The sequence below is a fragment of the Cibotium barometz genome, chromosome 45 (assembly GCF_041138505.1).
Source record: "Cibotium barometz isolate CiBa-2024 chromosome 45, ASM4113850v1, whole genome shotgun sequence".
Classification (NCBI taxonomy): Eukaryota; Viridiplantae; Streptophyta; class Polypodiopsida; order Cyatheales; family Cibotiaceae; genus Cibotium; species Cibotium barometz.
The window spans coordinates 14,583,242-14,609,776 of NC_141090.1; the positions used below are offsets into that span (position 1 = coordinate 14,583,242).

Genomic DNA, 26,535 nt, shown 5'->3' on the forward strand with positions numbered 1-26,535 from the left:
TGCCAAAATGCAGCAATTCAGGTCCAGCCATCTGCTCAGCTCTTAGGCGCCTGCATTACAGCCTTCTGCCAGGCCCCAGGACAGCAGATTACAGTCTGCGTTTGAGCACATAACACCACCACCAGCCATTCAGTCCCCTCCAGGCCTGCGTTTGCAGATCTACAGCCGTACAGCAGTGCGTTTCAGCCCTACACTCTGCGTTTCAGTCCAGCATCAGTTCTACAACAGTATTCTGCCTTCTGTGCATCATCCATACATGCAACAGTCATCTGGTGAAGGTAACATATCATTCATAAACAGCATAGTTACATAGCTTAGAACAGTCCACCGTAGTCCTTTCTTAGCCTCAGGTGTGCAACCCTTCGTCATGCCCTTGGGAAGAGTGCATAGGCTCGAGATCAGTTCTTCATTGAGGTGTTTCTACAGCCGTGTACAGTTCAGCCAAGCTTCCAATCCTCCAAGATCTTGCGTTTGGCTTATCTACAGTCCTCAGTCATTCTCTCTAAAGTAATAAATCAAATACTATCTCGTTAACGGGATAGGGGGCCCTTCATTGGGTAATTCGGGACCCAATCTGGTGTACAGTTCTCATATATCTCTCTCTCATCTCTTTAAAGTTTGAAGTATTAAAGTGGATTGCTAAACTCACGAAACTCAGGATACAGAAGACGGTGTGAGCATTTGTGTGACAGGATCTTCCAATACAAAGACTTCTGCTGCATATTACATTGGTATCAGATTCAGATTGTCCACACACACTGTATCTTAGCGTGGAGGCATCCTTGGATGGTTAGATTGCGTTCCGGCACGACCACCGACTTCAACATCATGTCTACAGAAGAGAGTACTCATCAGCCGGAAGACGTCTCCCCCAAAACACTTGGAGGCAGCAGCAGCACGTCCTCCTCCGCTTCCAACAGCACCCGACTACATCTCCCTCTTCTTTCAGATGGAACAACAAAGGAGAGAGCATGAGGCCCGAAGGAAAGAAGAAAAAGCAAAAAGACGGAACTATGAGCAAGCCCAACGCAGGATCGACGAAGACCGACGTCAGGCTGAACTCGCCGCTAGGGAACACCAACGTGAGCTTGATCGAGAACGTATGTTACTCGAGCACCAACGGGAAAAGGAGGCCATACACTTGAGGTATCAGCAGCTCTCCTCAATCTCCCCAATCATAGGTGTCACCAGTCCGCAGTCCGCAGCAGCATCAACCACCGTCATTCGCAGTCAACCAAACTTCAGTAAGTATGATGGTAAGTGTGATCATTCATCAATTAATCAATTTATTCATCAGTTTAATGCTCAGTTTCCATTAGCTAGGATCACAGATCCACAAGATAAAGTCCACTTGCTCCCCATCTCACTGGTGAGGCAGTCACTTGGTGGCAGCATTGGTCTAGTATTCATACAAACCAGGCCACAGGTGTCACAGCCTTTGACTGGGACATCTTTGTCCATGACCTGAAGACCAGATTTCTCCTGCCCCAGTACATGACTGGTCTGAAAGATGAGTTCTATGGACTCAGACAGAATGGATCCCCAGTGCTTCAGTTTTCCGGAAAGGTTATTACTTTAGCACAGCAGTTAAGGGCTATCTGCACAGGCCAAGATGGAGCAATTCATTCGTGGATTGGACTCTAACATTCGGTTCACAGTTCGTAACTTTGAACCAAGTACATATGACCGGGCTCTCACTCTCGCTCAGAATGAAGAAATGAAGATGAACGGAGGCAAGCCCATGCAGTCATCACAGTCCAATACCAAACCCCAACAGGGGAAGGGTAATTCGTCTTCTAAAGACACTAAGATAGACACCAGTCCTAGCTCTAGTTCAAAGGGTAAGGAATCCAAGCCTAAGAAAATCCCTGAGGAAAAGGCTGAAGCAGGCATTACTGGAGGTTATCTTCCTCCAGAGGAGCAAAGAGAGTATCAGTTAGAAAACCGATGTTTTTTTTGTCATACCATTGGGCATGGTAAGAAGGATTGTCCAAAAAGACAAGTGGAGCAAGCCTCCAAAGAGCCTTCTGCCACAGCTGCCACAGTATCCCCCGCTCCTCTAGACCCGCCTGCTACCACCAATGCAGTTCAAATCTTACCTTCTATGCATCCCATGCCATCCGTGGTACTTGATGCTAAGCAGGAGGGTGAGGCAACAACCACACAGAAAAGCCTGATCCGAGCTTATGGCTCTGCCAAGGGCCGACAATTCATAATCCTTTTTGACATGGGCAGTTCTAAGGACGCCATCTCTCCCCAGTTGGCTACCAACATGAGCTGTACCTTAGTGCCCTATCATTTGGAGGTAGACGGGTTTACACCTGGTCTCCGCACCCACATATCTCAACAAGCACAGCAGTTTTCTTTTCAAGTTCAAAAGGCCTCATTCCAGCGAGATTTCATTGTCTCTCCTCTTTTGGGATGTGACATGATCTTAGGAATCCAGTGGTTTCGTCAGTATGAACCTATTCCCAATTGGGGGCAGGACACCTTTATTATCTCTAAAGGTTTTCCTGAGCCTGTCATGATTGGGAGAGATAGGAGCATTCTTGGCGTTCCTATGATTTCTCATCTCCAGGCCCGACGAGCTATGTGCAAGGAGCATTGATTTATGCTCAGACGGCTTCTATCTCATCAATAACCGCTGTCTCATCATCTTTAGTCCCTCAAATGGCAGATCTCCTTTCTCATTCAGACATTTTTAAGGATAATCTCCTACCCAGTATCCCACAGTTAGCAGAACCTCCTAGCAAGTTAGAACAGCAGTCAGTTCGCAAACATTTGAAACATGTTCCTTATGGACGCATTTTCACAGTCATCACAGACCACCAAGCACTTAAGTGGCTGCCGACGATGCCAAGTGCCCAGTGGAGTGCTTAGCACACTAGACAAGGTCAGCTCTTCCAACAGGTTGGAGGAATGATTAAGTACATCCCTGGTCAACATAACCCAGTAGCAGATGTTCTTAGTAGAAAGACCAGCATCCAGACCAATCAGGAGTCTACCATTCTCAACATCTCTGGAAAAGACTTAGAAGATCAGTATGTCGATTCCGCAGAGTTTGGTACTCAACCCAGTTTGGCCCTCAATTTTGAGCCTGGCCATTATTCAGTTCACAAACAGGCAGGTAAGTTCAGACGAGATATCCACTTCAAGGAAGGGGATTGGGTCTATCAGTGCATCATGAAACAAAGATTGAAACAAGTGGGCAAACTTTGTCCCAAGCTTTCATTCCATAGTTTTGGCCCTTTTCCAATAGTTAAGAAGTTAAGTGATGTCTCCATGAAGTTAAAGTTGCCTACCAGTTGGACAATGCATGATGTTTTCCATGTTTCTTGGCTAAAACCATATGTTGGTCCAGAAGTGTTTGATGTTTCAGATGAACAGCAGCCAGACGTGGTAGACGAAGCAGAAGTTATTGAGCCCGGGCAGATCCTTCTTCATCGTTGCAAGCATGGTTCCGGTCGACGGATACGTCAGTTCTATACGAAATTCCAAGATTGAGGTACCCACGAAGCTGCATGGCTATTCGTGTGTAGCATATCCATCAAACTCATCTGCTTTTCTCAATGTTGAACTTCATAGAGCCTTCCTCTGTAGGCGAAGTGCTAGCCAAGAGTATACAGTTAGGTCACAGGGCTGCAGTTGACGTTTTCACTCAGCCATATCTTTTGTACTTGAAGTACAGTTGGAACACTTCTTTCTTGTACATAATACAAATCAATAGTTTAGAACTCTTGTGTGTGTTTTACATGTGATTCTGCCACACTCTTTTCTTATGAAAATACTATCACATAGGCACAAGTGTTCTATAGTTGGTATCAAAGTCTAGTGAACTTGCAATTTTTTTTCTTTTCTAGCACCATACTGCTTGGAGAGGGTAGATCTCCTAGGTTCCAAGAGTGCACAAATCCGGGTTTGGGAAAAGTCACTCTTTGCATTCTTTGTGGTATTTTTAGTGCAAGGCTTCATGCTTGTCCACCCACCCTTCCTCAATGCAAAGAGTTGCAACCCTCGCCATCTCTGTGATCATCATCACTGGTTACCAGTAGTTCCCATGGATACAAAAAGTCAACACCACTAACGCCACAACAGTCAACATGAGGGATGTAATATTGCCATGCCCATCATCGTGAGGATTGTTCTCAATATTGGCTATGATGGAAGAGCATCACGAGAGCAGACATCGAAGCTCTCGAGATAGTCATCATCAGCAATACAAAGGTAGCATGGATAGTCACACTCTATAGGTAAGATCCCATCTAGTAGGGGGAGTAACGTTGACCTTTTCATTTTTGCTGAGGAATTCTATGAGTTGAAGGCTCTATTGCAAGATTTTTGTGACGCATTGGAGACTAAGATGCAGACTCTCAAGAGGATTCTTCGCAGCCATCGGAAGAGTTGGCCAGAGTAATAGAGGTGATTTCTACAAAGACATCACCACACGAGGATATGTCACTCGATGTATCTTCACCACTAGTTTCATGCCAAAAGATGAGGTTTCATCGGAGACAACTTTAGAGAACGGAGTGTTTTCTTCGTTGTATCAGAGGGTGTATTAGCTGGAGTATGTTCCACGTGGAGGTGTCCATAGGGAGGACCCAGCATCGGTGCCCAACAGGCAGGGAAATCTGAGCATACTAGTGCCTAGAGGTATTGGTGCTTACAGTGTTGACACAAAAATTCTGGGGAGCCGTGGGTTTCCCTTCGATTCATTCCTCAATAGGGCATATGTGGGGCTTTTGGAAGCCAAGGATGGTGGTCCATATGCGGAGTTTCATAGGTGGCTAGAGTTTCAATCAGGAGTGTTCTCTACAAAAGGAGGTTTTACTAGATCTTGGACAGGAGGATATTCTACAGTTGGAGGAGCACTCCAAGAAGGAGGCTTCTTCAGAATTGGAAGATGATTGTGAAGGAGATGCACGTGTGCCTATATCAGCTTTTTTCATTTCTCAGGTCGAGCACACCTAGGGTGCTTCATTGCATCATGCAAATAGAGCAAGTTTCTAAGTAGGTCTCTGAGCTTCACACTTGCCATCTAAACTCGGAGGAGAATCTTTCGTCTCAGTGGTAGTTGATTCACTTTCGGGGCTAGTACAAAAGGACTCTTCTCACCTGCCGTTTGCATTGGGTAGAGTTTCTTCAATATTTGGTGTCATGGAGGCGTCAAAAGAGGACATGGACATGTCACCCGATTTGTCTTCACCTTGGGAGGACACCTCACCTGTAGGTACACGTGGCTAGCATGTAGAAGCGGGGGCAACAACAACAGATGTAGGCACAACCACTGGGCACATCATAGACACACACAAATGCCACATGGCAGGTGATGAAATGGCATGTTGACGTGGAAAGTTGTGAACATGCCAACAATTGTTTTAACAGGCCGACCATCACCACATGTGCATATATATACGTGCCTAGCATATTTGTCAAACTCGTCTGCTTTTCTCAACGTTGGAATTCATAGAGCGTTTCTCTTTAGGTGAGGTGCTAGCGAGGAGTACACAGTAGGTCGCACAACTGTAGTTGACATTTTCACTCAGCCATATCTTTTGTACATGAAGTACAATTGTAACACTTCTTCAGTAGTTTATGATGCTTGTGTGTGTGTTGTATGTGTGATTCCGCCGCAATCTTTTCTATCTCTGAAAACCCTAGCATATAGGCACAAATGTTGTACAAGTATGGGATTTTGTCATCCATAGAAAAGCATTGGATTTGGTATGAGCGTGATTTATTTGAGCTGATGAATTATTTGGTATGAGAGGGTTTAGTGATTTATTTGAGCTGATGCATTAGTGGGTGGAGTTTCTTTGAATGTTGGAATGGAGTCAATCATGCAGTTTTGCCAGAGCTGTCCAGGAGGATGTTCTTCAAGAGTCTGCACTTTGTCAAGAGGTAATGGTTTAGGCGGTGCGTGATCAAGAGATTCTCTGCAAGTTTAGGGGAGAAGGAAGTTCCTTTGCAGGTTGTGGTGCTGACGAGGCACAGCAAGAATGTTGCCCTTGGGAGCGGCAAGAAATTTATTTCCGAGATATCGGATCAGTCATCTGCTGAAGCAAGACCAAGGTGGTTAAGACATCACTTTGTCTAAGAGCGTTTTTCTCTGCTGAAGCAAGACCAAGGCATTTGAAGAAGTAAACATGGGGGAAGGGGGCAGCGCCTCCCTCATTTGTCACTTGTGAGATGTTCCAACAACCTAGCCGGTTTATGGCTCAACTTATTGCAGTTATGCCAACTTCATAGCTTGGAGATCCATTGCGTGGCTGATGGAAACCAGCTTAGCAGCCCTCTTGCAAGATGAATACAGAATACGTCTCAGGAGGACTTGCCAGGCGTGAGCTTGCAGAGGGGACTAATCTGGCACATATAGTGACCTCAACACACTTTGAGGCCTATCCTTCTACAGAAACTTTTAAAGCTCCTATCCTCACAGAGCGAAGGCTGTGGGAGCAGCTTTGGGTTCATTGGCAGTGAGCACAAGATGAATTAATCTAAATCAAACTATTCCGTGAGGTTGGAAGTGGATCCAAGGTGACTACCTTCTGATCAGGGGTAAGAGTGTGTCCTTTAACCAGAACCGAGGGGAAGCCTTCTTGCAGAATCATGCTACTTGCCATGCTAATATGTTTGTTTGCCTTGAGCTATACCCATAATCAGCAGTAAACAATTTCAACAAGCCGTATTTTCCTATTATCTACAAGAAATTTAGGGAAGTAGATCTGAACCTTTGAAAAGAATTTCTGTGCATGGCTGCGGATTTGGACAGCAGTCTTGGTCCCAACGTGTTCTACATAAAACACCAAAGATTATTGTGCTTAAAAACATGTGGATAGTCTTAAAACAGGATATCACATAGATGCAGGCATACTCCAGCAAGGCGATGGTAACCTCAACCAAAATGTAAACTTCTAGGCTTATGGTGTAACCTTCAATTTGACGCCATGCTCTACCATAGAGTTTCAAAGCCTCCAAAAACTTTTGGTGTTCTTCTTCTGTCCATCGCTCACGTTGTTTTGTTATCGTGTAGGGTTTTCTGACCTGTTAAATGCAGCTGACTCAGCCCAAATACCAGTGTTAAACAAAAATAAAAGCAAGATCTGAATATGAAAGGCAGTCAGCATAAATTGAAAGAAGAGATGGCATGCATGCACACACATGATGGGTCGAAGTGTTAAGAGAAAGAAAGAAATAAAGAAAAAAAAATTATATTAACATCTACAAAAGACGGTTATGCATGATGAATAATGAACCATGGAAGAGAAAAACTGTGCAAAAAAATTTCTACATAACCTAGGATAGCCATGTGCTACATGATGGCAACGTGTGGTCACACGGTGCTACCATCCTCCTCTAGAATCTCCTGACCTCAGTACTCGGGGAGCTAGTAAATACATGCCCAAACATCTCTGATCCTTGCACTACATGATTGAAGAGAGAGGCCCAAAACCATCTCAGAATGGGCAATGAAATATCCCCTGGATCCCACAGTAGGATAGGCATCGAAACATGTGTCTCCACCTCTCTAGTCATGCCAATCCTGCAGGTCCATGCCTCTCACAGAATGCCCTCTACCCTGGTAGCCTCTTTCCATAGGTGGTGTGATGAAACTCCGAGCTGACCAATGAGGAGGACAGAGAGAGAGAAGTTTATGAACGTCTTTATGGAGATGAAATGGCCCATGAGACCAATCATCATACAATGTACGAGCACTCTAGTGGGAGATGCATAGAATGTGTCCTATAATCTAAACAAAGCATAATGAGAGAGAGAGAGAGAGAGAGGGGTAAATGTTTGTTAACCACTTTGTAGTTTAACATGGTTTCACCCGCCCGACCTACCATAACTTTGCCATCGCTTAAATGGGCACTTATCTTTTGTAAGACGATGCCAGAACATATAAAGCAACCTTACCTTGAGCTTAATGTCAAATAGGAAAAGACTTCGTGTACATACTTTCTTAAGACTAGTCAGACCATTTTTAAGTCTGGTCGGCCTAGCAAGTCACTTGTATACAAGTCATTTTTGACACTATCATTCCCTTGCAATAGAATATTTGTGAGCTCTTCTCTACTATATTCTTGCTTGCATCTATGCTATTGAATTTTTCTTGCTAGATGGATGTATCCTAGATAGGTTTGTTTGTAGATTTCCCTCTTGCATTACCTTCTTCTTCCCCCGCCTTTTGTGAGAGAGAACCACCATGCAAAGGCCGATCTCTATTTGCCTCCATCTAGGCAAAGAGAGCTCTTTCTTCGCCCCTTACAAGGATCATTCCGGTGTGATAACAAAGGCGAGCTAGCATACCCACGTCGGGGAGTTGCATTGCGGCTTGAAGGCAAGACCCAACGACACATGATTCGGAAAAGACTAAGATGAGCTGTTGACTTGAACATGTTTATTTACATCTTCAAAGGGGACAAAACAGCTCATGAGGCCCGATGATTATACATTATGTGCGAGTATTGTAGTGGGAGATGCCGAGTGTCCCTTATAACCTACACAAAGCTTAATATAAATTAAAAATGGGTGGAAATTGCAAGGGTGCCAAGAAGACAATGATGGATAATGAAATCAAAGCTTTATAAGGCTACAGAGCCATCTCAAGACCTTGTGTGGTGATGGACATGAGGGACATCCAAGATCATAGACGGCATAAGATCAAAAATGGTCCTCTATCCCCAAGGAGAAGTGTGTTTGGGTGTGGTGCTGCATAGAGGGTGGTCTATTCTATTTAACCTTTGGATCACCTGACGTATTCGGACTGTCATCATCCAATGCCATCAGCATTTGAAGGTCGAGAGAGAGAGAGAGTGTGTATTAAACGTCTACAAAAGACCCAAAGGGTCTACGAGACTAAGAATGAGTACATATGATCCATGAATAACTAGATGTCAGAGACATGAAAAAAGAAACATTTACGAGAGAGAGAGACTGACTTACAAGATTTCCGCATCATTACCTTTGTTGTAATCTCATCGCCCAACCTTGAAGCCTCTCTATCCAAGGTGGTTGTAGAGGGGTTTTCACTGACTTCAGAATATCCATGCCAAAAGGCAATCTGCCTCTCTCCATCCTGATAAACAATAAGCTGCTTGGTAAGCTTTGATGGGATTGTCTTTTCTTTTTAAATCCTTTCATTACTAGAAAAGGTTAAATATGATTAAAACCAATAAATCACTCTATCGAGTTACAATAAATCTCGAAAAAAGGGAGAAGGGAAGGGAAGGGAAGGGGTAGGGGTAGGGTTGACTGCTCCTTTGATAGTCTGCTAAACCTGATGCTAAGGAATCTCCCTGAGAGGTTTTTTCAGCTATCCCAAAGGAAAAGGACGATTGTTAGAACATCCCAAAATCACACTCGAGGCACTGCTTACAAAGTCTTCTGCCTTTTATCTTTAACCTAATTTACAGCCCATAAGTAGCCATTCACCAAAATGGAGCATCCTGGACGACATCGCTTTTTGGTGGTGTTTTCCATGGCCACTGGTCAAGGCTCAAGAGCTTCTTGTGCTTCTCTTGAATTTGGAGAGCATATGGCAGAGTAGCTTGACCTTTCCTAGAAGGCACCCACCCTTTACCTAGCTTGGAAGACAGAGGTAGGCATCCCCACAGACTGTCAGATATCTCAGCAAAGCAACATCTTGCCCCCATGGCTTCATAGAGCCACTGATCTCCGTGATGACTTGCCCCCATGGCTTTCACTTTGACCTTCAAGAGTCAGCTTCTACCCACACGAAACTACAGCTGAGGAGCTCTATGTGCTCAATCCCTTGTATGGACCCCCATCTGCAATAGAAAGCATTGCAATCATCATATATACAGCATACAACTACATTAACTTTATGCCAGACTCCATGCAATGCTGTAAACCTCGGAATTTTAACAAGCCAAAAACCCTAATCACGAGAAATTAGAAAATCAAAGTTGATTAGTGGCATATTTAACCGAGAAACACTACATAACTAGAATAGCATACTTAGAAGACTTTCTGCATTGGAAGGTAACATTGCAAATGCGAATGGATCTGAAAGTGTACCTTCTTTTGAGTCATCAAATGCGATGTCTTGATCTCAAAAAGAAGAAGAAGAAAGATTATCTGCTATGGCGATGGAGCTTCTGCAAATCCATTGAGGGTTAGCTCCAATGGTCAGTGGCGATCGAGCGGGAAAATAAAAGCTTCCGGCGAGCCAATGCCTGTGTGAAAGAAACGCAACACTCTGGCTATGGCGATGAAATAGCAAAACTAGATGATCACGATGATGGTGATGATGAGAGGGAGAAAAGGCAAAAAGAACTGCCCAGCCCGCTTATTTAGCACTTCCCCTAAAGCTTGTGGCTGCGACGAACCGCTTGCGTGGCGTGTTAGTAAGCCGCCTGTTTCCCAGCCCCCCACTTCAAAAGAGAATTGACCGCCAGTAACCCGCGCGCAACTTAACGACACCGGTGTTTCCCGGTTTCCAGCTAAACATTTTATTCTAAATATCTAAGCGCGCTTTCTAGCCCAGTAAGCTTTCAGGACTCCTCTGCCGTCCGATCTACAACGTGGCATGCGATGCCAAGGGTTTCTTTGCACTTTTTGCTTTTTGGCCACCTCAGCATGTGGCCGCGCTATCCATTGTCGTGGTTGACTGTCAACCACGTGTCGCTTTACTACCGGCTGCCATGCCCTGTAGTTTGACAGCCACATGTAAAATGATGTTTTGTATGAATGTGGGTCTCCTTTCTTTGAAAATAATTTGCAAACTAGACCCATGTGAATCAAAATGTCGACCATATATAAAAGAACCACAATTTAATTCGGTGTGAGATGGGTCATGGTCTCGAACAAAAGTAGGCTTTATCCCCACCGGAAGTGGGCTTTATCCCCACGAGGTTTTGGGGAGGGAGTGGGTGCACATGCACCCGTGAATGCATGCATGTATCTGTGTATATGTGTGAGTGTGTAATGTGTGTGTGAGTGTGCATGTGTGTGTTTCCCAACCAATTAAAACAAGAAAACGTCTTGAGCTTTGCTTCCAAAATCTACTGCCCAACTAGTTTTCTTACCTAGCTAAAACATCCTAGCCTTAAACTTGAAGACAAGCCAAAAATTTGAACTAGTGAAAATTGGAATATGGACATGTCTTTTTCTAGCATTCAATAGAGGTGGCATATCTTACCCTCATGAAACTAAGTATAATAATCTCATCATGGAAGTATGATATTGTACTTTGTGTAAAAACTTGCTCACAATAGTACTTCTTATGGACTAAATTTTGTTCTTTGTGTAAAAACTTGCTCACCAATACTTGTCATGGGACTAAATTATTTTGTTCACTATCTTGCATTTATCAAAGAGTCATACTTTCATAACAAGTTAAGTAAATAGTTACACATAATTGTAGGGTAGCAACTCATAATTGCATGGTAGCAACTCATCCCGATGAAATTTTCTCTCGATTTTTTGTCGACTCCATACACCATTGCCAGCTTATGCAATCTTTCTAGATTGGACGAGATTATGGGCACTCTAGACTATTTGCCATGTCCAGAATCAACTACTCTTTTCTATTGTTCATGTTGACCCTTCTTCCTTCTTGTGTAGATCACTTTACCAGTCTCTCAAAGATCAAAACTTGGAGAGCTTTCTTTTCCGCAGCTCGAGGTGTTTTCCCAATAGTTGTCCCACTTTCGGATAGCTATGAATGTACATTACTTTTATTAATGAAGCAGTGGTTTCACTATTGAAAAAAAGACAGTGCCTAAACTTGAAGACAAGGCAAATTTGAATCAATTAAGTTTGATCTCAACACTAAAGAACATGTCTTTTTCTAGCATTGAATAGAGCTATAGTCTAGATGGCCTACCTCACCGTAGTGAAATTAAGACATTACTAATTCCACTAGAAAACAAGGACATGTCATGAAATTAAGACATTACTAATTCCACTAGAAAACAAGGACATGTCATGAAATTAAGACAATACTAATTCCACTAGAAAACAAGGACATGTCATGAGCTTGGTTGATTTTTACTTCAAAAATCTAGACCTCAACTAGTTTTTAACTAAAATACCGAATATCTTATCCCTAATCTTGAGGACAAGGAAAATTTGAATCAATTGAGTTCAATCTCAACACTAATAGAATTGAATAGAGTTATAGTCTAGATGGCCTACCTCACCCTCATGAAATTAAGATAATATTAATTCCATTAAAAAATAAGAGCACTAAGCTCTCAAAGAGCATGAATCAAAACATATAAATGAGGACACAACAACAAGATTAATTACAAAAAAGAAAACACATATGAAACAAGCATAGAGCTAAGCTTTCCGTAAAGCTTCTCACTAAGTTCTCAATTGATCACTCTAATTACGCTTAAGAAAGCACTTGTGAAACAAGCATAGAGATGAGCTTTCCACAAAGCTTCTCACTAAGTTCTCATTTTGTATTGTTTCGGAATGGGCCAAATAGATTGCCCATTCTTTGGCTAACAATTTTCCCCTAGAGAGACCCTTCAATAGAGCATAGTACCTTATAAAAAAGGCACAAAGCTCAACACCAAAAAGGTGTGTGAGAGTGTACAATATATAGGGCTCACGTAGAGAGTATCTCGAGTCACAAAGAATCTCTAAAGTTTCTCTTAAATTTGAGCCACCACCTACGTTAAGGGGATTCTTATAAATCAAGGACATTTCATGTAAGGAACCAACAATTACCTTTGACTATTACAAAAAGTAAAGGCTTTTGACCTTAGACTTTAAGAGTTACTCTAATATCATAAGCCACACTTGACCACACATCCCTACTATAATTTCCACACTCCCACTTGAGCCAGTGACAACCATGCAGAGCGCACTAAATAAATACTTTAAAAAAAACCCCATTTTATTACATGGTGAGCCACAAAATCTCTCTATCACACTAAGTGCTCATATAGACTACAAAGATGGTGACCACATAAGCAAAAATATCCCAAAGATTGAGTTGGATGTGCCACACAGCCAAAGAAGCCACCTCATAAGTGAATATTTTGATAATATGTCAATAAAGAACCTTAAGATTGATGTAGCCAATGTTGCTCCACATGGGGCACTAGGGGGACGGACATTTTTTGAGTGAAAACCTTCACAGTCTGAGCAACAGGAAAACTAATGGGTGAATTTTCTCTCATGAAAAACCATATTTTATATAAGAATATACAAAAGATGCATATATATGTTGAACTTATAGTGCATTTTTCTCAATAAAAACACTAAAAAGTGGTCTTGAGGGGGTGGTTTTCCAACATAAGTACCCTAGGAATGTATTTTCTCCAACAAAAACACCTATGAGAGGGGATATTTTCTTTAGTAAAAATACCTTTTGGATTTCTTCAAAGGGTAATTTTTCCAACGAAAATACCATTTGGGTTTCTTCAAAGGGTAATGGAGGGGAATTTTCTCCATTAAAAATACCCCCCCTTCGTGAAAATACCCTTTGGGATCCTTAAGTGGGTATTTTCCCCACCAAAAATACCCTTTGAGGTCCTTGAGAAGGTAATGGGGGGTGGGGGGGGCGGCAGGGGGGATTCTCAAACAAAAATGGCTTTGGGGTCCCTTTGTGCGTATTTTTCCCAAAACAAAAATAGCCTTTGGGCCCCTTAAAGGGTTTTTGCTTCAGCAAATATACTCTTAGGGAGATGTTTTGCCAAAAGTAAATATTTTTATTATAATCACCTATTTGTGTATGGTTGTGGGTTGTTTCCCTAGCTACTTACCTATTTCTTGAATAAATTTCTCTACAAAATAGTCACTAAAGTTTTTGCTCAAGAATCACTACTCGAAAGATTTACGTACCCTTGAGCACTACAAGTCAAAACCACCCACATAAGTGGATAACTTGGTGCTTGAAGAAGATGTCATCTTAATACACACTCGAGGAGTCATTGTAGATAAGCTATGTGATATAAATCCACCAAGAGTTAATGAAGAAGAAAGAAACATCTCCCACTTTGAAAAGGATCACGAGGACATTTGTGCAGAACACTTCGTGCATAAACATAATCTTTTGGCTCCCATTCTTACACACATAACTCTTGTGTGAAGACTTCCCTTCTCCTTAGACCACCGACATAATTATCACTCTCCATAAAGCAAGAGACACATTGCAATTTGAGTTTGGTTGTACTTGAATAATGCATTAGGGGAAATTTGGACTCAAATTGGGCACTTTAAGGATTGCTACACATTCTCTCTCTAAAAAATTAGGCTCATGGTGAAATTTTTGAAATCAACTCAGAAGTGAGAGGAGTTTGGACATTTGGAATCTACTCTTTGAGACTTTTCCAATGATACATAGCATGATAGGCAATTTTGCATATTCAAGAATTCCCCATATTTGGTGATGACATTGCACGTTATAGATGTGAGCGGAGTTTGGGCATTTGGAATCTACTCTTCGCCAATGATATATAGCATGATGGGAAATTTTTTATATTCAAGAATTTCCCATATTTGGTGATGACATGGTATGTTGCATGATGGGCAATTTTGCATGATGGGCGAAATTGCCCATCATGCAACGTGCCATGTCATCACCAAATATGGGAAATTCTTGAATATGTAAATTGCCCATCATGCTATATAGCATTGGAAAGGTCTCGAAGAGTAGATTCCAAATGCCCAAACTCCGCTCACTTCTGAGTTGATTTGCAAAAATTTCACCATGAGCCCATTTTTGTAGAGAGAGAATGTGTAGCAATACTTAAAGGGCCCAATTTGAGTCCAAATTTCGCCTAATGGTCCTATAATTGACCCAAACAATTACAGAGCCATTATTATAGGCCACACAATGACTAAGATTTATGAGAAATTGTTGGAGGTTGAGATTCATACTTTGGATAGAGATTCACCAGCTATAGGCAGAATTTAAAAGACACTATTATACTTTAGGCTGTACTTTTTGGATTTCCAAAAGGCATGAAAGCAATGGGTGTATTTATATTTTTTGGATTTCCAAAAGTCTTTTAACTCCATCCCACCATTACAACTTTTACACTACCTATAGGAGCTTGAGTCTCGATGAGCGATGATACGGGAGGTGATGACATGTAGGGTTTGGGAACTAGGAGGTCTCTACAGGGATATTGGCAATACTATTAGGGTCAAACAAGGTTGTTATTGTACATAGATGGGATCTCATCATTTGTGGATTAGTTTAGGGGGACAAGCTCACAGTTTGATTAGGAAAGGTGAACCCAAGTGGAGATCGTTTCATCTTATGTTACCTTGGAGTGAACTTTACAAGCCCAATCTTCTCCATGAGATCAATTTCCTAGGTCTACTTCCTAAGCATGCAACTCTAACCAATCAACAATATTTCCCCACTTTTGAGACCATCGCACCAAGGATTGGCCTTTTTGACACTTTAGTGCACCTTGCAATTTTTGCAGTGATGTTATGGTGCCCCATATTAGAGACTAGATCTAGGAGAGGATGATTAGAGTGGGATAGAGAGATTTCAGGTGATGATATTTTCATGCATGATCCAAAGTAAGCCATTAGTGCCACATGAGATCATCTTAATTGAGTTCAAAGCATCTCCCCTTATCAAACATGCACTTTTCTAGAATATCACATGTACTTACACTTGGTCCACAATTGACCCTTGAGTCCTCCATGTGGATTACACAATCATGAGAGGGATAGTGTAGGTCTTGGTTCTCACAAGTGGTTGGCTAGTTAGATCGACATGGTCTTCAGATGAAACTGCCTCCCATATGGTGTCAATTATCCTTTTCAGATCTCTCCAAGCAAGATATCATCTTCCTTATTCATCTCTTGACCTGGTAGGGGTTCACACGCAATATACATGGATGTCCCCACTAGAGCTCCCTACAGAACTCCTAGTCATTAGAGAGCACTTTCTATATGAGTTCTGAGGATAAAACCTTCAGAGGCATGTCACATTAGATTTTACAATTTGACAATTTAGAGTATCATCATGCCATCTATACATTGAGTTTGTTGGAGAAGAGGGCAATCCTTGGGAGGCATGGGTTTGTAGGGGAAGGTATGCATGATTGGGGAGGTGGAGACATAGGAACACAATATGTTTAAATCCATTTGGGAGGTCGAGACATACTAGGAACACAATATGCTTAAACCCATTTGGGAGGTCGAGACATACTAGAAACAAAATATGTTTAAATGTCCACCCTATTGTGTGATTCACGAGAGATTCCATCACCTTGGCTATATGTAGTATGAGAACTAAAGATGCTTGGACTTCTACTTATTGGAGCTTTCTTTTTGTTGGGAGGTTGTTCTTAGATAGAACCTAGAGAGTGAGAGCTAGCAGTAAGAGGCCAATTGAACCTCGATTACACTTCTTTATGATGGAACCTAGGAGGGGAGAGCTAGCAGGAGGTTTCTTGAACCTCCATTACAATTTTCTGTATTACTATGTTTGCCTTGTCACTGCGACTCCATAAGGGAAGCGACACGATAGAGTCTATCAACTATGTGATGAGAGCCTCTCCCACATGCCTACAAAGAGACATCGCAATCCCTTCTTATACATAAACACCCCTAACCCCAAGGATCCCAACCTTTTGCTAGCTATAGATCTAAGATATACTTGGGTGACATGGAGAGGTCTAAGTGTATAGGTGATGGGGACATCGTGTGATGACATCATTTCAACCTTTTGCTCTCTATGATGGAGGAGGAGAGTATTTTAATTGGATGAGGCATGCACTCCTACCATACACTATATTCACATTTATATTAGTCAAAAGGCTACTAGTACAACCTTTTCATTTACACGTTTTTATAGTATAGGTAGCTATTTGCTTTTTCAGTTCTTCATTTTTCCTTGGATCAATATTTTCATGAAGCTATTATTAAGAAAGTGAGAATCGTGCTAAGCCTAGTGCTAATCACATATTAAGCAAATGCATAAGGAGGCTCATAGCAATCAAGAAAGTCCATAATGTTATGACACTACCAACCAAAAATTTGCACAGCAACATAGCACTTCCCATCGAAGCACTCTTGAACTTGTCCAAATCCATGGAGATATCCACACAAATTGTAACCAAAATTATAACACTTCACTTGCACCATACCAAAAAAATTACTTTCAGCAGCAACTCCTTGAAATGGTTGATGGCGGTAGCTCCCTATTCTTCTCCACATTGACTCGATCAAATTCTACATTCTACATTGACTCGTTCAAATTCTACATTTTTTTTCTAAGCATTCTACATCGACTCATTCAAATTCTATATGGTCTTGATAGACAAAGTGATGTATAACATGCATCTAGGTATAATCATCATGGCCAAATCTAGTTGTACATCTTTTTGATGATGATGATGGATTTCATGGGCTTGATCGATCTATGCTTCCTCACACATGCCACAGTCAAGCTATTCTTCAGTTACAAATGGAGACAGGTACGCACCCATTACCTCCTCGTTCTCAGTCCGAGACGTCCGGCAATCATTCCTTACCCACAGCCGCCTACTATCTCTCAGAAAGACGTATAATTGTAGACATTATGGTGGCTGGTTGGGTGCATCACTTTCGGATGATGGAGAGGTTTTTAGCTTCTAGGGTGCTCGCTATGTGATTGCGCCATCTTCGATATGCTGGCGGGGGTTGAGGTCTTTTTATTGCACATGATTTACATGTCCCAATTCACTCTGAGGTCAATTTGTAGAATTTACACTCAATTGGGGGATTCCCAGCTTATAGATTTTGCACTTGGGGGCTTCCCGGCTTGCAAGATTATGGGGCTTAAAGACTAATGGGTTTCCTAGATTTTAGGCTTAGAGACATAGATGCCTCCTTGCTTTGTGGACTTCCCAACTAACTAATATTATTGGCATATAGGCTTCCTAAAAAGAAAAGCTGTCCATAATCCCACAAGATGAAAATACCACAAGATAACTAATTGGGATGCTTTAACTAGCTTGGGGGCTTCCCGGCTTGCAAGATTATGGGGCTTATAGACTAATGGGTTTCCTAGATTTTAGGCTTAGAGACATAGATGCCTCCTTGCTTTGTGGACTTCCCAACTAACCGATATTATCGGCATATAGGCTTCCTAAAAAGAAAAGCCGTCCATAATCCCACAAGATGAAAATACCACAAGATAACTAATTGGGATGCTTTATTCTTGGTGCATGTTCCTCATGCTTGCAAAACATTCATGTTGCAAAGGAACAATCTGGAAATTTTGAACTAGAGAAATTAAAGTTTGCATTCCCAAACCAGTAATTCTGATCACGATGTGGTTCTGTGACAATTTCCAAACCAATAATTTTGATCACGCTGTGATTTTTTGATAATTCTAGCTGTCTCACCAACCCCAAACCTCAGCTGTCTCACCAACCTTGGGATTATGCATTAAATGCACCTTATCTTCTCTGATAGATTTCATCCTATCTTATATTATTTAATCCGTGATCATGGATCACGATCCATGATTATTAATCATAATCATGACTACCATGTCATAAATCATGCCTACAAATCATGCTTGTGATTTTCAAATCATGCCATGATCACCATGTCACCAATAGTGACCCCACTTGACAATTTGATATAAGAGAGACATCTAAAATAGTTATTAGGGGCCTTAGGGAACTCATATATATATTCATTGAACTTGTTTGGGTGAAGATCAACACCACAATTTTATAGACGATCATGGCCATTGTGATTCTTGACCCTATAGGATCATGTCAACTGAGACCTTGAGTTTCATCAAGATAAGTGCTCAGGGGTATTTCAGAGATTGCCTTGACACTAGGGATAGCTATAAAATAAACAAATTTTTTTCCTTGATTTCTTTCATGATCATGTCCATGATTTTTGATCACATATGTGATTCTATAGAAATCTGGTAATTGCAAACCTAGGTAATTCCAATTGTGTGTAAAACCAACAATTTTTCTAATTAAAACCATTTCATGCACTTAAGGTTGGGAAGGCTTATTGGTGATGACGTTGCCCTTGCTGGCAACATTGCATCTAACTAACCAGGATCCTCCTATTAGAGAAATCTAGGGTTAGCTCGGATGGCCACCAACACACAAAGGAGTGTGCTTGCTTTACAAAGGCTAAATTCTTTTGAATCATCGAGTAGTGTGAGGAAACCATGAAGAACCCTCTTAACGAGGAATTGGTGAGGGATAAAGGTACTTCTTCTCCAACACTATTTGGTGGGTTCATGAGCTTAGCTCAAGGAATCTTAGGTTACAATTATGAGCCTAAAAGGGAAGCTTCACAGGCTACCACGGGATATCCATCAAGGATTGAGCTCGAACAGAGAAGTAAGAACTAGAAGACCTGGAAGTACAGGGCAACAACTAAGGTAGAAAAACTTGCTAAGGGGGAGCAATCCTCAACCCGCATGGTGTAACTTACTCCTAGAATTCAAAGGGGTTTTATAAGTGCAGACAGGTGTAATGTATTTTCCAACTTCCAAGGAGGTAGAGATTGAGGGAAGTATAAAACCAACTTAGAAGAATTAAACAAGAGAAGATCAGTTTAGATCTCCATAGGGAGGTGGCTGAGAGATGTTGCTATGGGGAAGATTCTTCTAGCCTTAGTGGTGGTGTGACATAAAAAATTGATATTTTTCATTTTCAATTTTGTACATATTTTGATGGTTTCTCAATGGTAATAAGGTGGAAGCTTGTCCAAGAAGATTGCGGTGCCCACAATGGAACAATGGCGTGGTGATGCGGCGGCTTGGCGGCTACCCTGATAATAGCATTCTATCTTCAAATATAATAGTTTTACTTGATTTAGGGTGCACACATTGTAAATGCCACAAGTATGCTTGATAAATACTTTGGTATAGTAGATAGGCTAGTGATGTGGAAAATAAAAGTGGGCCTTCATGCTCACATGGATTTTAATTGTATTATTAATATAGTATTCACCATAAGGCTACAAGTTGGGGAGTGTGGAAGGCATGTGGAGGAGTGTGTGTAGGTGCATAATTGGGAAAGATTCTTCTAGAATGCCTACATGGAAGAGGAGAATGCCTACTTGGAAAGATTCTTCTAGAATGCCTACATGGAAGAGGAGAATTCAGCCATGTGTAAAAGGGATCTCCACCTACATGCCACTTAGACTTGGCTATTATCTCATCACACTTTTAAAGTAAAAAAGGCTTCAATTTAATAATCAATAGAAGACTTAGCCTAAGAGGACAATTGATGGTGACATCTACCCTTATGTCACTGAAGGGTTGAAGATTTTTATGTTGTAATTTGTAATAATGGAAGAGAGGGTGATTCTCCACCTATAAAAGGAGCCCTCCTCTCCCTTTCAAATGAAGGAATGAAGCCTCCTCAATGGAGCATTTTGTGTCATTGCGATTCTCTTATCTTTAAACCCTTATTCAAACACTCTCTTTACATGTGAATGCCTCATTTAGCATTAGCTCCTCAATCATGCTTAACCCAATTTTAGACCTCTTTGATTATTCATGATAAGTGGGATAAGGAGTTATTATCTTGGTAGTGGGCCTGTGACTTCTCAAGGTAGCCCTTGTCTTATTGCCGCCCTCCTTTGGAGGTACCAATGGTTTTAGCAGTAATGAGCATGTGGAAAGACTTTGGGGACCGTAGGTAAATCTTAAAGATTGTCCGCTGAGCAATGTTAACCCTTACCCTCTAGCTTGAATCATGAAGGAGATGAAAGGCAAGAGGCTATGTGAAAATTGAGGTTTCATACAAAGAGAGGGAAGTGCAGTTTTTGTGGTCTAATACAACCAGTAATTACTCATCATCACTCAGGTATTGGTTTCTAAAATTGTTCATATAGCTAGGAAGCTCTTTATATGCTCTTTCCACTCATGTAACTAATTTCTTAATCCTTTACTTCATTGATGATCAGAATTTCTCCCAAAGTTGCTAACTTTTAGGTGAATTTTTTGGCAGTTTTATAGTCTTGTAGTAAAATGCTCATAACTTTTCGCTCGGTTGCCCGTTTTCAAAAGTTTTTATATAGACGTGAAGCTCTCTTCAAGCTCTAAATACCTATGTTATCCTCTTTTATATAATTTATATAGATTTAAAACTCTAATTCTCTGTGTATCTCTGTTTTTATAGACTTTTGACCATTATTTCTTCTTAATAATGATTAATTCCTCTTAATCTCTTATCAAAAAGGTGAATCCCATGTATCTTATCCTCTTGTAAGTGATTGCTATATTCTTTTACTTTAAGACGTTCCGTCCAAATCGCCCAATTCGAACGGATGAACCTTACCAACATTCCCCGTATGTTTCCGTTCACATAATCCTGAGTCGAAAGATTTTCTTCCAACAAAGAATTGCCCTCTTGTTTGGAGCTGCAAGACTGGCAAAAATTCTTGCTTCTACTGAGCCTTTCATCTTTCCTTCTATATGAATTATGATCTCACCTTTGATGTGTTTATCTTTATCTTAACCTAGGGAGAGAAAGGGAGGTGAGGAGGCTGTGAGGTTTCATACAAGTGTGTTTTGATTCTAAGAAGTGACCGAAGTCAAAACCCCAACTTTGTGTCACATTTTTTGGTGGAGACGGCGGGCAGGTTTTACTTAGAATTATTCTATTTTAACCTCAAGGTCCCGCATGATTAAAGGAAAGTTATTTTGAAATAAGTAAATCTCCCTTGTTGTTGCTACTCATCTTTTGTTGTTGTTATTTTGAAATAAGTAAATCTCCCTTGTTGTTGCTACTCATCTTTTGGTGTAAGATGTTCAACATTTTGGTATTCCAAGGATCGGAAAGAGAAGACCCGAGGAGTTATCTCCGAGAGTTTAACCGAGCATGCCGCTTGACGGGTTGGTCTATGAAGGAGAGGGCAAAAATACTTCCAGATTCTTGAGGGTGTGGCCTTAACTTGGCATGAGGCTTTGCAAGAGGAGTCCAAGAATGATTGGGAAAGGTTGACCAAAGCAATGAAGGAGAGATTTGGGAGAGTGGAGTCACCAAATGCTTTACGATTGCAATTGGATCCGATTTTCTAAAAGGAAGAAGAGTCAATTTCTACCTTTTCAGTGAGGTATGAAGCCTTGTTCATCAAATATCAACAACAAGCTGCTTTACATGTTGTTGCTTCTTCTTTTTCACCTTCTATGGGAGATTCAAAGAGTTCTTTAGCAATGGAGCACCTTAAGATGAGCAAGTTTATCATGGCTTTGGATCCTTGCTTGCATGGGAAAGCTCTTAGCAAAGATCCCACTAATTTTAAGGAGGCTCTTCGTATTGCTTTGAAGAAGGAGGCCACTTTTCATATTGAGTCCACATTCCAATCTTCTCCGAGTGTGCCGACCCCACCATGAGTAGAGATAGCCTCAACATCTCAGGTACAAGCTCCATCCTTGGATCATAACATTGCACAACTTATGGCAAAATTTGCTAATTTGAAGTTACACTTAGTCAATGCAAGGCCCCCTAGGGTTCCACGAGTTGAGGATAAACCTAGGGATAGAAGTAGTGTCACATGCTATGAATGTCAAGAAGGGGCATTATCGCACTGAGTGTCCAAAATTGAGAAAAAGAGAGGATAAAAGTTTAGCACTTTTAGAGGAAACATGCTCAGAAGAGGAAACATTGATGCCATTAATGGCAAAAGGGTTGTAAAACTAGGAGCCAAGAAGAAAAAGAACAAGAAGATAAATCTGAAGAAGAGGAGAAAAATAAGAAGAAGAAGAAGTCGTCTAGGAGAAAAATTGGACAATGTGACTTTCCTCTTGGACAAAGATCTCTTAGTTATGACCTCTTAACAGATCTTAGGGAGAAAATGGCACAAATCACATTTGGGCGACTTTTGGCACTCTCTCCAAAGCTTAGAAAGGAATGGGGTAAGCTGGCTAGCACAAGGGAATCTAAGAAAAAGAAGAAGAGGGATAATGGGACTCCCATGGCTCAAAAGGTGGATATTGATGTAGGAGATGATGTGCCTGTGATTGATGTTATCATTGAGGGGCAAACAATTTCTAATGCATATATTGATGGAGGTGCGTCAATCAATGTCATGAGTGAAAAAACAATGAAAGATGCCGATTTAAAGTTGTCTTCTACTAACTCTCCCTATCGCATCAAACTTGCTGATAATACTAAGGTGAAAACCTTAGAAATTGTCAGGAACTTGGGAGTGGATGTATGTGGTATTTATGTGCCTACAACTTTCCAGGTCATTCCTACAAAGCTTGATGCTAGGGCTTACCCATTGATATTGGGTAGGCCATGGCTTCGCCAAGTGAAGGCAATTTAAAAGTGGGAGACAGGTGATCTTATTCTACAAGGTGAGAATAAGAAGGTCCACTACAACATCAAGAGCCATCGCGCAAGAAAGTGGTAAGAGGTGAACCTTCAACTTCCGAAAGTTCAGAGTGAGAGTCATCCGATGAAGAGGAGACAAGTGGTAGCTGCAAGGATTCCATCTCAGAAGGGGAGGTGGAGGGAGTGGCATTTGGTCTTTCCCTGGGAAGGGATCGAGGGGATGCTGAAGACAATGAAGCCTTAGAAGTGGAAGCTTCTTTAACCATGTTCAAGAAAGGAGATGTGGACCTCACTAGTCTTCACCACAACAAAATGAACTTCTTCTTGATGAGTCCATAGTAGCAGGTACTGAAAGGGAGAATTACTTAAAAATGTTGGATGGATTTCCTAACCTTTTTGCAAACAATTACTTACAAATACGCTAAGTTACCCTAGTAGAGCACAAGATTGATCTTTTCAAGCCCCAAAGTAAGCTAGTGGTACAGCAGCTAAGGCGTTTGGGAGTAGTGCAAGCGGAGGTGCTTAAGAATGAGGTAACTAATTTGCTTGAAGCTGGATTTATTTTTCCAGTAGAGAATTCAGAGTGGATTTTCCCAGTTGTAGACACTCCCAAAAAGGGTGGAAAATGGCATGTGTATGTAGACTTTCTCCCTCTGATGAATGTATGCACAAAGAGGGATTATTATCCTCTACCCTTTCAGGATGAGATTTTGGATCAAGTTGCATGTCATGAGTTGTATTCAGTGTGTGATGGATACTCTGGATACTTTCAAATCCGGATTTGTAAAGAAGATCAAAGGAAAACCTCATTTATCACCCCTTGGGGAGTGTATGCCTATAGGATGATGCCATTTGGCTTGACCAATGCACCAGTAACTTTTCAACGCTTCATGAGTCAGGTATTTGCACCTTACTTGTTGGGAAAGTTTATAAGGGTATTTTTGGATGATTTTTGCATTTATTCAAGCCACATGGATCACTTGGAAAAGTTGAGGTTGGCCTTGCAAAGTATTGATGATGCAAAAGGGTGTCTTAATCCTGGAAAATGCCGCTTGGCACGAAGGAAGGTGGTTCTCTTGGGACATGTTATCTCAGAAGAAGGCATAGAGATGGATCCTGAGAAGGTGCAGGCAATTATGGCTTTCCCACCACCTACCAATGTAAGGGAGGTAAGGAGGATTTTGGGTAAAACAAAGTATTACCAACACTTTGTTGACATGTTCTGTGAGAAGATGTATCCTATAAATCTGTTGACAAAGAAGAATGTTTCTTTCTAATGGGGGCCCGATCAAATTCAATCTTTTTGTTTGCTCAAGGAATGCATGAGTCGTTAAAGTCCAATTGTGCAGCCTCCTAGGTGGGGGGAGGATTTTTATGTGAACCCAAGTGTCTCATCACATTCAGTGGGTGCTACAATCTTGCAAAAGGGAGAGCAAGGGCGTATGCAACCAGTGTATTATGCAAGCCGACAACTCACTGATGCCGAGGAGAGGTATGGTGAAATAGAGAAAGGTGGTTTGTCTCTTGTTTTTGTAGTAAAGAAGTTTAGGTCATACTTGTTACCTCGTCCTTTTTTCTTTCTCACATCTCAACCTTCTTTACAATTCTTGGTCCACAAACCCAATCCTGTAGGAGGGAAGTTTGCAAAGTGGATTTGTGAGCTTCAAGAATTCACTTTCACTTTTATTACAGAAAACACCACTAGGGCCTCTCTTGCAGATTTTCTTTACAACAAGGAAGGAAGAGGAAGAAGGAACAGGAACAAAGGAAGAAGTATATGAAGATTTGGAGACACCACCAACTGCTTTCACTATGTATTTTGATTGAGCCTTTAGCCCTTCCAGGAAATGTGGGGCTGGGGGGATAGTTTTATTTGATCCAGAAGGAAAAGAGGTATGGGCCAAGGGTAGGGAATGTCCAAAGGCTATATCAAATAATGTGGCTGAGTACAATGCATTAATTTGGGGATTAGAAGATTGCATAAAAGATGGAATTAAAGAGGTAGAGGTTAAAGGGGATTCGCAATTGGTCATTCGACAAATGAAAGGACCAAGAATTGTATAAAAGAGCAATGGAGTTAAAAGAAGCTTTTGAGTTTTGTAAATTTGTGCATGTTAACAGGAAGGATAATCAAAAGGCTGATGAATTGGCTCTAAAACTTTGGCTTCTTTCAAAGTAGCTATTCTTGCATTAATGGATACAGGTTGGCCTGAGCTTCAAGATGTTCAACACTATTTAGATATAGGATACTTCCCTCCTGGATTGAATCCTCAACAGAAACAAAGGCTTACAAGGAAAGCTCATCCTTACACAATTCTAGGGGATGTTCTTTACAAGCAAGGTAAGGATAAGATTCTTAGGAGGGTAGTGAGCCTGGAAGAATGTAAAAGGATTATGGAATTATGTCATGAATGTTCAGGTCACTTTGCCTCAGCCAGCACAATTCCGAGGATCCTTAACATAGGTTATTATTGGCCTCGACTCAGCAACCTCGACTCAGCAAAGATGTCTATGAGTGGTGCAGAAGCTGTGAAGTATGCCAGGCATATGGACATAAGCAATTGGTTCCCAGACCCTTAAACCCTATCCCAGCATATGGTCCATTTGAAAGGTGGGGATTAGATTTTGTGGGCCCACTTCCTCGTTCCTCACATAGGAAGAATTACATATTGGTGACCACAGATTATGCAACAAGGTGGGCAAAAGCAAAGGCCATGGTCAATAATAAAGCAGTGGCTGTGGCATCCTTTCTCAGCAGGGAATACATATGTGCCCGATTTGGGTGCCCATTAGAAATTTTCAGGAATGACTTGATTGAAGCTTTGGTGCAAAAATTAAAAATAAAGCATGCTATGTCAACCCCCTATCATCCCCAATGTAATGGTTTAGTAGAAAAAACTAATGGACTACTTTGTGGATCTTTGTCTAAGCTAGTGGATACTATGAAGAGAAAGTGGGATGTGCATCTGCCAGAGGTCTTATGGGCCTATAGGACATTTCACAACTCTCTCTTGGTTTCACACCTTTTCAGTTAGTTTATGGAAGGGAGGCTATTTTGACAATAGAATTGGAAATCACAAGCCTTTGCACATCTTTTGCACACTTAAATAATGAAGAAGAAACACATGCCCAATGCCTAGTACAACTGGAGACCTTGGATGAGAGGCGACTCCAGGCACTTCAAAATTTGGAGGCTGCACAACAACGATGCAAGGCAAGGCATGACACTCTCACGAAGAAGAAGAAGAAGCCAGAACTCAAGCAAGGAAGCTTA

The 26,535-nt window shown here is 41.4% G+C and overlaps 1 protein-coding gene across 2 annotated transcripts in view; it reads right to left on the minus strand.

The window, feature by feature from the left end:
* The window catches only part of LOC147612475 (uncharacterized), a 49,099-nt gene extending 38,808 nt beyond the window's left edge, over positions 1-10,291 (minus strand). Inside the window, exons 1-4 of one of the 2 annotated variants that reach the window (XM_086783096.1) lie at positions 10,042-10,291; positions 8,966-9,079; positions 6,933-7,044; positions 6,732-6,793 (exon numbers count right to left, since the gene is read on the minus strand). In XM_086783096.1, the coding sequence (XP_086639222.1) occupies positions 6,732-6,793; positions 6,933-7,044; positions 8,966-9,079; positions 10,042-10,056 (303 nt within the window). In that variant the 5' untranslated portion in view covers positions 10,057-10,291. The remainder of the gene's footprint in view (positions 1-6,731; positions 6,794-6,932; positions 7,045-8,965; positions 9,080-10,041) is intronic. The other variant, XM_086783095.1, reaches the window with a different exon arrangement.
* Between the last annotated feature and the right edge of the window lie 16,244 nt (positions 10,292-26,535).